The 13,074-nt window shown below is 39.3% G+C and overlaps 1 protein-coding gene across 2 annotated transcripts; it reads right to left on the bottom strand.

Moving 5' to 3' along the window:
* Nucleotides 1-1,368: 1,368 nt before the first annotated feature.
* On the bottom strand, nt 1,369-12,811 carry sec22a (SEC22 homolog A, vesicle trafficking protein). 2 transcript variants are annotated; one of them, XM_015017157.1, is made up of 7 exons: nt 12,664-12,811; nt 11,272-11,482; nt 7,987-8,150; nt 6,529-6,708; nt 5,078-5,196; nt 4,270-4,335; nt 1,369-3,983 (listed from the first exon to the last, which is right to left on the bottom strand). In XM_015017157.1, the coding sequence occupies exons 2-7, from the start codon at nt 11,451-11,453 to the stop codon at nt 3,783-3,785; spliced, it is 912 nt and encodes a 303-aa protein (XP_014872643.1). In that variant the 5' UTR covers nt 11,454-11,482; nt 12,664-12,811; the 3' UTR covers nt 1,369-3,782. The 2 variants fall into 2 exon arrangements, with proteins under 2 accessions (XP_014872643.1, XP_014872644.1); XM_015017158.1 differs by lacking the exon at nt 12,664-12,811 and adding an exon at nt 11,958-12,632.
* Nucleotides 12,812-13,074: the final 263 nt, after the last annotated feature.

Raw genomic sequence — 13,074 nt, 5'->3', positions numbered from 1 at the left:
ATTAAGCTGATTATGAAATCCTCTTGGGTTCAGTAGAAAATAGGTTTTGTATTTTATCAGGAAGCACAGCAGTGTTTATTTGATGTTGAATGAAGCAGAACAAAATCCTCAGACAGAATGACAATGACCTTTTTTGGACAGGAAAATCTGCCCTAATTGGGTGAAATTTGCCACAAGATGATCACTCATCACATGAGGATACAACTCATCTTATTCAAGCTAGCAGCACATCTAAAAATCAAGAAAAAGCACAAGTGTTTTTAAAAACCTCATATGTAATCTTAGATATGAGTCTGCTGGAAAAAAACAAACAGCAATTACAACAATTCCTTATGTGTCATGTGGAGTCTCTAAATCTTGGAAGATTACCACAAGATTTTAGGAACAGGGAGCAACAAGCTACAGATGTAGCTTGCTGTTGCCTGTTAGGAAGTGTAATTTGAAAGCAGCCAATTAGGCGCAAAACAATTTTAAGCACTGGCAGAGCAGAAAGTTAAGATATGAACTCAGTCTTGATGTCGACTCTAAAGAAAGTTACTCAAAAAGCTTTGAGAAAAATAAATGAAAAATAATCGCCCCTCTTCCAGTTTCTCTCTTTAGTTTGATTTCTGAAACGCGACTTAATTTTCACGTTTGCTGTTTGGGAACAACAGATGTAAAAGGTGCGGCTGCCTCTTTCTAAAGTTGTTTGCTCTCTCAACATCTGAAGGTAGACAGTCTAATATCGCTCCAAAAGCAGACAAGTGTAATTTTGTTTCATGTTTACATTTATTAATAAAAACGACAAATTTATTATACAAGTTACATTCAATGGTTTATTTTGAATCTTTTCCTGGTGACGACATCTTCAAACGCTCTTTCATTTTCCATCCACAAACAAATCTGGTCGATAATTCCCCGAATCTCAATTCCCTGACAAAACCGCCCACACAACATATTTACTGTAACTGCAAAGATGCAGGATGCCGAGTTGGTGACGCAAGACTCAGCTCGGCTCCCAGAACGCCCGAGCCATGAAGTGCGAGAGCCGGCATGAGGTCATGTAGGTGTGGTCGCTGCTGGAAAAGCGGAGTAAAAGTCAGACTGCAGTAATGGGTCGCATGAGAACGACTTGTTAACTTCTGACGCCAGATGTGCGTGGAGCTGCAAGACTTAAAACTGTTTGCTTTCCTTTCCACCGTCCTCTGCACACATCTTTGGTCTCAATAAGAATGTAAAAGTTCAGAGAGCAAAGAAACCAACGCTGCCCAAATAAATGTTAAATGGTGCATATAAGCTGCGTGAAAGCAGCGCAAAAGTCCAAGTAGCAGAAAAAAAGATGGCTGAACTAAAGAACTCAGTAGGAGGTAAAGAAAACAGTGATGCATCTTTGCTGTTGGCAACACGGATGTGTTTATTCACACAGTCATTGTGACACTGGCATACGCTCGAGGCTGTGTAGGCGAGGAAGGATGCGACTGCTGATCGTCTGAGCCGACAGGAGCTTTATGTTGTCACAAGAAGACATTTATACACGTCTGAATGAAAAAACATGAATTTCATAAATGATTACATCTTGCACCGAAATTAGTCATTGAATAAATAATGAGCTCTTGCAAAAGACAACAACCACAAAAAAAGATACGACTGTTTTACCCCTGATTAGTGAATAAATTAAAGTCTGAGTGACTCAAACAGGAAGGCAGCGTTGCATAGTTTCACCTCAAGACCAAAAATGGACATTTCTACAGCTGAAGAAATACCAGCACTGGGTTTAAAAGAAAGCATAGATGTGAGTAGGTAGAACATGAACAAAAGGTAAAAAAAAGAAAAAAGAAAAAGAAATTCAGACTGTTGACTTTCTCTGCTTGTTTTCAGGTTGTTACCTCTTGGTATCAAAGTAAAAAACTTTTCTTTGTTTTATCCTAATTTAATCTCTTGTAGTCTAAAGAGTTGTTTTCTGATTTCTTCTTCACTTTCTTGCCACATATACTCCTACAAATGACATAAATACACACTGGCAACGCAATGCAAATTCTACCACATCCTCCACCTAATTGTCAAAGTTTTTAAAGCTTAAAAGCAGTATGCATGTGGACTGGTATGTAGAAATCATTACAATGAGATAGAGGTATACACTCTGGCGTCTGTGCTCAAAAACTCAAGTTTTTATGGGTTAGTTAATATCCGTCTCGTTTCTCCTGACTCCACTTCCAAATAACTTTGAATATGAGCTGGAAAGAAAAAGGAGGAAACGGTATCAAAGAAAAGAAAGATGAGGCTTTAATCTGTAGCCAGACTGCAGAGCTTCTTTTGAGCTTTGATGTAGGTCATGTTGACATTATCATCACCTGCTTGCAAAGCATCAGTAATAAAGCATTTTGTGATACAATCCCATGTAAGTGTTTGTCAAAAAGAAAACTAATTTAAAACAAGATGGAGGCCAACAAAGTGGCAAAAATACTGACGTAAACAAAACTTAAACAATATTAAATACAAAATGCCCTGATTAAAATGGCTTTAAAACGTTGCAAATTGTACATATTTTTGTATTATTGCACATTTTTTCTGATTTTCTGTAAAATTTAACGGAATTTTGAATTATTCAAGCCAAGTTCAGATCATCCCTTCAATCTGCAGTCATGTTCTTTACAATCAGCTTAAAGTTCCCAACATGGAACAGGAGGCAGGTGTTTAATACAACCAGCTAACATTTAGCCTCTAAACAGAAATGAACAGAATTGAAGGGCGTGCTGAGGCTGTGTCTGTGTTTAAAAAGTCCTGATGCATCTTATCCACCTGGGTGAATATCACCTCAGAAACTCCCGACATATGTTGTCCATTTAGTTCTGTGATCCAACTGCATGCCTCTAAAGCACACAGAGCTGCTGACTAATGCATTTATGGGAAAATGAGTCAAATTTCTGCCCCACACAGTCAAAAATAAAGCATAATCAGCAACCGGTGCTGCTGCTTCGAGAGAGTTTAGAGCAGAGGAGAGAAAAGCTGGGATACGGCAAAAACCCTGATTTTATATTAAAAATGTAATCGAGTCCAATTTCAATCAAACAGATAGTGGTATCCGACATATTTTAGACGTTTCCCTGCTCCAACACATCTGATTTAAATGGCTGAAATTGTCATCAAGCTCTGCAGAAACAAGAATTGGACCAATTTAATTCAATGAGGTGTGGTGAACCAGGGAGACGTGTAAGGTACTCCACTTATAAAGACAATTAAATATCTGCTGGTGGGTAAATGTAGTTTCAGGTTATTCATTTCAGGATTCATTTAACAAACCTCATGGCTGACATGTGAGCTAGTTTAACAAGAAGATACGGGGGAAAAGGTTATGAGTTCAGTTTCAATGCTTTCTGAAAGGTACGTCACTCTAATTGATGAAATCATACATACATTTATTAGGATTTTCTTTTCCTGTTGGATGCAGTAAAAGAAAACCTTTTCAAGTGCATGGGGTTTGCAACCATCCTGCAAACAGGCCTGTGACCTAAATCAGAGCTGTGCAGAAGAAGTCCATAAATCATCATCACGCAATAAAGGAAAGGAGGCAGCTTCCAAAATCAATCCAATAAAATCCATGAAGCAGTCGGACCGCAGCAGACTTTCCTTTCCAAATCCAAACGGAGGCAGATCCATTTATGCTCCGGTGAAATGTTCAGCCCCTCCTCTCCCTCCTCCGAATCGGGAAGGCTTGTTTTTGCTTCCGGTGTGTCCGACAGACCACCGCTGGGGCACCTGACTTACAGCGCGTTAGTTTTTTTTTTTTTTTTTCTTCTTCTTTGTCAGACGTTGTAGTCTGGCGCTTTGCCCAGCGGCTGCCTCAGTCTGATTTGCAGGGTCATGAAGGCCCCCACGGCTACATGGAAGAGGATCTGCCAAATGTTCCTCAGTTCATACAGATACATGTTGGACAGACAGATGAGCGCAAACGCCAAGAAGGACTTGCTGTTCCTCCAGATGGAGAAGTAGGCAAACAGGTAGCACTGAAAGAAACGGGATCACATCGAATTAATGCCGAACAAACTGGCTGCCGACGCGTCTTCGACAACAAATCCTATGTGACGGCTCTGATCTGTCGACTAAATTGTGCGCTTCCATTTTGCCGCACAAAAGGAGCTGATGAAAATGTTTTATAGAGGAGGCATTGGCCTGAAAGCCACTGAGCTTCAGCGAATGTTTGTCTAACTGACAAGCTGCTGAGCCGTAAAGTGCAGGGCTGTTAGTCAGCCGGCTGGCGATGGGCTGCTCTTACCGCAGACGATCACTTACCTGATACAGACAGGCCGCCGTGCCGAGGAAGAAGGCAATCACATAATTAAAGTCCTCGTCATCATTCTGCACAGGGAGGAGATGGACAGAGGCCGGGATCATTTTAGCATGCATGCTCTTTATGAGGCAAGAAATGCTTTATTGGTTCCCTTTAAATTCATTTTAGTATCTACAGAACATGATGTGACTGACTTTAATGGCAAGCTCAGATGGGGGGACAGGAATGTTGATAAAACGTCGTAAGGCATCTGGAAACTTTTTACACCTTTTATATTTGCTCTACAATAATGAAGAATATAAACTGTTGCAATAAGCACATTATCTTCAGAGAGTTTCAAGAGTCATAAAGATTAAACAGAGTTACTGGTAAGAGTAGGAAATACGGGGGAATTAGAAAAACTGGATGTTTGATAAAAAAACAAAACGAAAAAAACTAAAGCAGTCAGGGAGCTGCAGGAATTTCTGAAATGTCTTGGTTGTGACAAAAATACCCACTGCTCAAAATGTATCTGAACTAAGAGTAGTGTTTCAAAACAGAATCATTTGCTTGCAAAGAAAACATTGGATCTTGACAAAAGCACCCAGGAATGTTTCTACAGACAGGATTATAGTGATACAAGAAACTGCATGACAGTCAGCACAATTAAATGATGAGAGCAAAATATTACTCCTTAGAGTAAGACTAAAATATGCAGCGATTGTTCATCTAAAGCAACAGAGAAGACATGGCTATAGAGATTTTATAAACAAGATTCTTTGGTTAAGTTTTTGCATCAAGTATCCAAATGTCCCTGCAGTAAGTCCTGACCTGTAGTATGCTCTCTATAGCATGGACACCTCTCAGCAGGTTCAGGCCTCCACAGAGGACGCTGAGCACACAGGACACAATGCCAGGGAGCGTCGCCGGCTCCAACATCTGTGTGGGGGCTGGGAGAAAAAATAGACAAGCATCACACACTGTAACTGCATGGATTCGTTTCATTTCATGCAAAGTAATCATCTGTCGTGTTGGAAACACTCTGCAAGCAGGATACGGGCACGCCACCATATTGAAGACAAAAGGTGTTTGAATTCACAAAAAGTTTAGGACGTTGTAATACAGGGAAATACGTCTCGTCAGAGAACTTCATCCTCCAGGAGAGAAATGCTCAGAATCATCATTTTAGGAACAAAACGGCTCCAAGTCAACAGATGAGTAGTAAAAACAAAACACAAACGATTAGAAAAGTGGAGTTTCAGCAGGATTTGAAGTGTCTAAAATTGAAAACTGAACTGTTCCACAGAGAAAATGAGATAACTAGACATGAAACATTTACCTCAGCTCTTTTTCCTGTTAAAATAATATAACATCAAATGTGCATACAGGCAAAACAACTAATGGAGTAACACGATATTTGAGATATTTGAAGTTTAAGTAGTATTGCATGCATACATACTGAACCCCAATGTACTCTGGTACCCCAAAACTAAATCCTTTGCTTATGAAAACACTCAGAAATGACTTCATGGTAAACCTGCTGCAATAAGAAACTAATTAATCACATGATGAATTAAATTATTCTGATTATTAATGTTGCTTAATGGGCAATTTTATTTACACAAACTTTATAATTCATTTTATTTATGGCTTCGGTTGTGTTTTTATTTGTTGTCTTTGGTTGTTGTGTTTTACTTATAGTAATAGTTAAAACATCTTCCAGCTCCAGTGTTAAGTGTTATTTGAAAAATGAAAGTTTATTAGTCTTTCACAGGGCGATCTTGTATTTTTATTCCATTATCAACATATTACTGACCATAAATGGTCTCAAAACAGCAATATTATTGGTTATCGCAATAACTACTGGGACAATTTATCATCTAGGTGGATTTGTTATCTTGACAGGTCTACTCATTAGGAAACAGACCACAGCTGTCTGTAATTAAATCTTCACAGCAGACGGGAGAAAGTCATGGAGAAGTTAAAACGGTGTGAATACTTCTGAAAGGCACCAAACTTGTTCTTATCAAGAAAGAGGAAAACTGGAGGTGCATTCGGGTTGACACACAAGACCCCATATTTTTTGAGCAAGCAAAGCAAAATGGATGTCAGCAAAATGCACCAGCTCTCATCAGCACACACTCTTGAACGTTGCAGGCATTAGCGTTATTTTATGTTATGTTTTTCCACTCAACCTTCACTGAATGTGAATGGAAATTTCCAGGGACAAGGCGCATATGTTAAAAGGGCTTTTTTGTGCGCGGTGGCAGCTCGAGCCCTACCTATGCCCTTGTATTTAGAAGCGGCTCGCACCGAGAATCCATTGATAGCCTGAAGGTCCTCTGGGGAAAGCTGATAGGGCGGGCGCAGCTTGATCTCTGTCTGCATGTCAGCCAGGTTGATCTTGGTGGACAGGGAGCGAGGGCTGTTGTAGCGCTGCTTGGTCTTCTGGATGAAGGTGTCTGGGGGATGACAGTCAGCACAACAACAAGGCGGTTAGTACCGCGGGGAGCAAAATAACGGGTGATAAACACTCGGCGTATAAGAGATAAGGACACTGTTTGGCGTAAACACAAGGAAGCTGAAGCTGCGGCGTCTCTGAAAGGAGTAAACATCTTTGCAGCAGAGAAACATCTTCAGTCTCAGCATGCATCTCAGATTTTACTTATTTCCTCTGCAGAGTGCAGACAGAGGGATGTTTGTAATAAAACGGATCCACCTTTTATGGCAACGGCACGTCTCACCAAATAGCAAAAATACAAGCTTTAGTTTCAGAACAATAAATGAGTGTAGTGGGGGGGAGAACAGATGGTGAGAAGAAATTGTTATTTTTAATGAAATCACTGGTGGCATAATTATAGTCTCTAAAAGAAACATAACTGTAGCTCTGTTTTAATGACTTTCCTTTTTTTATTTAAGTTGCACAAAGTGTCAAGAATTTCTAATCAATCCACATGTCTTTCTGTTTCCCTGAGGTCAACCATGACTTGGTCTCTGGGCTGGACAAAGACCAAAATCCGTCTTTCTACGGTGAATGGGCAATTTATCCAATTGTTTGTCATTACTGAGGCAAATACACTGTGATAAAGCTAAGTTAATTGTTGTTTTTTATGCTGGTTGATGAGGTTTTATCACAATATTTAGTGATAAACGATACAATAAATGCTCACATCTAGCACCTAATGTCCACTATTAGGAACAATAAAGCATCTGTCTCTTTCTCCTCCAAAAACTCTGGAAACCTTGTTGGACTGCAAAGTGTCATTGACTTTTTGAAGTTCCAGGAGAGTTTAAATAAAATCTAATAATTTCCACTAATAAGATTGTGTGCCACCGGGTCGCCAGCATAATTATTTAAAACCTTGGTTAAAAATCAAACATCTTCCATGGTCAAGTCAGCATCCAGACCAGGATCCTATTGACCAGCTTTCATTGGTCTGCTTCCACTTTGTGAAATGTTAAACCAAGAGCTACTTTGTTGGAAAATGGCAGGTTGTACAATATTCTGAAAACATGAGTTCCAGCAATTGTTTTTCTCATCACTAAATAAATGTACTCAAATTAAAAGCATGTTTTTTCTTCACAGTGAAATCACACCATTGCAATAAAACCTTAGATTGCTTTAAGGTTTTTCACACATCTTCAGCAGCGTTGCTAATAAATGTGGCTGGCACTGTGTCTTGTTACCTAGATAATGACAGTGCGAAGCGCATTACTCACAAAATCCAAAAGAGTCTTACCGAATTCGATGAAGGAGTACGGCCGCACGGCACTGCTGATGCGTTTGGAGTCATAAGTGATGATGAACTCTTTCTGCAGCTCGTCCAGGAAGCAGAAGGCCAGCACATTGGGGTAATTTCCAGTGCAGACCATCAGGTATCCAACACCCAGCGAGTATATGAAGCTAAAAACGCAGAAAGAGCAGCAGAAAATCCTGATTTTAACGCGAGGTCCTGCCTTTTTGCTCAGGTCAGAAACCCCGGAGAAATAACGAGGACGACAAATTACAAGAGGGTAACATAACAGCAGTAATGATTCTGCTGGTTAACGCTCTAATCGCAGTGCAAACAGTTTAAAGTACACCACTGCTGTAAAGGTAAAGAAATAGGATCACACTTTCACAGCTAATTAAACTTAATAACCACATTAACATTCACATGCACCTGTTCAGACACAATACCCATCAGCCTGGAAGCGTTACTTCATACGATGAGCAGATTACATTTCCCTGATTAAAAAACAGGACTTGCATTATCTAAACGTCTCTGCTCTCATTTGTGCTCTGAGCCAAGACGTGAAACATTAAACAGTTAAATATCTACAAACGCAAGAGGTGAATCTGCAGGACTGTATCAGACCAATCTGACAGAAAAAAACAATAATCAATAAAGAGAGACAACAAGTTACTGGTGTCAATGCGCTAATTATTAGAGCTGGAAAAAGAAACAGAAGCTTTGGTCGTTGCTAGCAGGTCAGCAGCAGGCTCGCTGACTTTCCAAAAACACTTCTGCCAGCACTTGATGTTTGTTGTCCATCTTTGATTGGGTCAGAGGGAAATCGGCACACAAATGGACTGAAGAGTTGGTTGACAGGATCCCCAGTAATCGCACAATGTGAACCCGGCACCAAAAAAATTTAGAGAAACAAATTTAAATGGGAATCCAGAGCTGTAAAATTAAATGTAGCTTGTTGCTTAGTTCAGTGTGAGCGTGAAGTGAATCCCAAAGTGAGTAACTTATTGTGTTTTCATGACCGCCTAATATACTGATTTGTCTGTAAACAAGAGATGCACCAGGAAATCAGCAAGTGACCAAATAATTGTACAGTTTTCAGTGGTGAAACTCCCAGTAGGGGAGTTAAAAATCAGCCACTTCACCAGCATGTGTGCTATGAGGGTGCACTGACAGCAACAGTCATCAAAGTGGAAAACTTTACCGAGTGGAGTGAGACTTTTATCATATAACAGGGAGACTGAGCAGAGGGCAACAAATAAGCTTTTGTCCATTTGAGCTTTCAGCATGTTATGGTAATGAACATATTTAGACAGGCTGGGAGCCTGTCAGAGTCTGGGTAAAGTAACATCATTACTCTTTATTTCCCAGGGATCAAACAATTGATAGACTTCCTAAACAAAAAGCGCTTAATGATCACTAAAGCTCCCTCTAACTAAAACCTTTCTGCTGGGATAAGATCATAATTTAAAATCAACAATCAAATACTTAATATCCTTTGAGGAAATGGTAGCTGTTTGTTTTCCCAATGCAACTCTAGTACTAAAGTAGACCACCATGGATAATTAGGTAACTGTTGGCTACTTGAAAAAATCACTCGTATGCAACAATTTTCTCCTGATCAGCAGGTTAAGAACTGAAAAAGACCTTTTGCCCTTAAATGCATCCATGCGTACTATGTTCAGTCCATGAACTTGGGACGCATTTTAATGTTTTTAAAGGTTTAGCAAAGTCGGATAAATTAAGGGACATAATGCTCTGATGCATAGCTAGAGGTTATTTTGTACTTAGTTCATTTTCTGCTGGATTCAAAACGACTGCCCCCATTTAAGGACCTGCAGCATGTGTTTTCTCTCATGTGTCACAGTAGAAAAAAATAAAAAGTAAATAATTGGAATTAGTCAGAACAAAGCCAAAAAGAAAATGGAGGGAAGGCAGCCAGGAAAAGCTTCACAGGGACATAAACAGCAACGCTTTCTTACTCACTCCTCCATTCTTTCAATAGATTCAGCAGTCTTTAGTTTCATAAAGACTCTTTATCCCTCCCAAAATGTACTTTGTGAACAGAACTCAATGCTAGTACTCCTTACTCTGTGTCATTCACTGATTTAAATAGATCAGTAAACTTACCATCTGTGCATCAACTATAGATCTACAGTTATCAACACAATAAGCCCTTACCCACATGTGCTAGCTATATTTTCCCCCCCCCATCAAGAGGTGGCGGCCTCAATAATAACGCTGCAGTAAAAATGCAAACCGACATGCATTTGCTTTATGACTGATCTGTGACACGGCTACTGTTCATGAATCAAGATTTGGGCTTTTCCAGCTTTGGAAGCCAGTCAAACGTTAATGCTCAGCGTTAGCTGGTGCATCCCCATTCAATATCCCAAATCTCTTTGGACAGATGGCATGTATCACCTTCACTAATGTAATCATAATAAAAATCAATAACATCTGGCTCAGTAAATCTTAAAAGCAAAAAGCCAAGCAAAAGCCTTTGTATAACTAGTGAAATATGCAAAGCTTTCGCACCAGACGAGCCTGCATAAATGAACTTATTAGAGAGTTTAAAGTAATTTATGATGGAATACCAGGGTATTATTTAATCCTGTCAGATCTCTATTATGTTCTAATATAGTTAACACATAAAAACAATTAATTTAGCTTTAAGACTCTAGAGATTTTAATGCATCAAATGTCACATGAAAGCGTCTGAATGGTCGTGAACATCACAAAAAAAAAAGGCTAAGATGTGATCTCTAACAACTAAGCGTCATTCTGACCTTCACTTCAGTCATCATATGCTTCAGGCTTAAATAAATTAAAGACGGGCTAATCAAAGGGAAGCTCTTGCTGCTGAAAGGTGTAACTGTCTCATTCCCCTTAAGGTCATGTCCTGTTTCTTATCGTTGCTAATTGGCGCCGAACAAACACCGCTTAAAAGCATTTCAAAGGCTTTCCCAAGAGCACCAGCTGGGCTTTCAGAATTAATGCTTTGAAACAGAAAGCCTAAAGGGCGCCCTGGCTTTAGATTTACACACATTAGATGGTACCATTCAATAAAAACGTTTAAAAAAGAAAAACAAGAAAGAAGTAGGAAAACTGTCACAGTTCCTAAAGATGAAACTGAATGATCAAAACTGCTGTTTCATATCGAACTTTATAGACTCGCAAACTGACTGCATAATGTTTTCTGACCTACTTACTGTAAGTTAACATAAAAACAAAAGCACATGTTACCTCTTAGATGTAATATCATTTAAAGAAATGCTACAGAACAGGACGTACTTCACATTGTACGGTCCGGACTTGAGTGTGCAGCGGTCAGGGAACTGGTTGAGCTTCTTGGAGAGACCCTTAAGATGCCTCTTCGTCTCCTGGAGGTCTTTCTCCTGTTCGCAGTCGGTGGATGCTGAGAGAGGCAGACCGTCCGCGACGCGAACCACAGAGGCAAACAACACCATCGACATTTTACAGTTGAGGGTGTCCCACTGATTTGCTGTAAACGGAGGTTAAAATTCATAGTAAGACTCTTCAAAAAGGCAATTAATGACCGAACTATTCTTCATAAACAACCAAGAAACATTAGGAAAACCTGCTGAGTGGTACACAATTATACAAATATCATCTTAAATGGGGTGAGGTGAAGGCTATTTTCTTCTTGAATAGTAATCAATATAGCTGTACAATATTAATAATCAATATCACACCGTGACTGTTGGAATTTTTAATTTTGTGAAGGCATTTGTAATATCAGTTATGTTAAAAGATTTAAATTTGTTATTGTTTGACTTTTTTTATTTTTTTTTTTTACTACAAAAATGCTACTAGCTTGTACATTGTTCCAGCTGAGGGCGTTGGACAAATTTTAGTTGAAATATAGCACACTACAGGTTAAACTTTTTAAAAACTATCGAGAGTATATGTGTTCCGACAGACGACAAATGCCAAATCACACACCTGTGGTTACTTACCTTTATTATCATCCGTTGGTGTTAAAAATACTCGTTAGCGACAACAGGATAATACCCAAAAATAGGACTTTTTTTTTTATTCATCTACTCTAACCCCACAGCTAGCTCAGGAGTGATTTCAACTAATATGCTGTTCAGTTATCCTTTTGTAGCTCATTTAAAGTGTAGTACTCATTTTAATGCAATTTAAAACCAAAACCTGGAGGTGGGGTGGTCCCTTGCGTCAGAACCACGGAGAGCTCCACGACTGAATGAAAGCACGCTGACAGGAAGTCATGTGAAACACTGACTGCATGCGTTCTCGGTGAATTAAACATTAAACCTCCCTTTCCTGCAATTCAAAGTTACGTTTGAGTTCAACAAAAAGAGACTCTGTAGTGGCTAGTAGAATCAAAGCAAGGTTAGCTAACGCTAAAATCCAATTACATTAAATGAACTGCATCTTCATTGGACTTATGCGGACATAACAGTGCTATAAATCAAATACCCGAGTAACTGACCGATTAAAAGGACTAAAACAGTTTAATTTATTCTAAAATATCAACTCAGGCTGCAAGAAAACTCAGGCCAGCAAGGGAGCTAACAACATTAGCAGAATCGGCTAGCCCGGGAGCTAACATTCAGCTACTTTGGTTTGCTGTAGCCTCAAAGTAGAATGAATTCACATCTCAGAGAAACTGGCAGAGCTATTTGACAAAAACTGTACCTGTTGAAGAAGTTTTGCATCATGTAGTTATGTATAATAGGCTGCAATGGGCATATTACACACACAGGAAGCAGAGGTAGCTAGCAGGCAGCGACGTGAGGATGTTATCGTTTACGTGGCTGCTTCGCTTTGCATTGTGGGTATAAAAAAAAGTCGTAAGCCAAAGACACGCAAAATAAAATGCAATGAAATCATTTTTAAAATGCGTTAAATAATATAATGATGAATTTTAAGTAGCTCAAATTCGTTAATTTGTTTTCAATATAAAAATGGAAGAGGGGAATCTAAACCTTCAGATTAAGCAACAACTGCCATTTGAGAGACGAATCCTGCATACCTGAGCTGGAAAGCCTTAAATATGTTATTTGGGAGAAATCCACATTAAAGCAGGCAGATATAGGAAACTAGAAA

Source organism: Poecilia latipinna, unplaced genomic scaffold (assembly GCF_001443285.1).
Source record: "Poecilia latipinna isolate Pla-1442-1.1 unplaced genomic scaffold, P_latipinna-1.0 Scaffold2111, whole genome shotgun sequence".
Classification (NCBI taxonomy): domain Eukaryota; kingdom Metazoa; phylum Chordata; class Actinopteri; order Cyprinodontiformes; family Poeciliidae; genus Poecilia; species Poecilia latipinna.
This window is presented reverse-complemented; position numbering and strand designations above follow the sequence as displayed.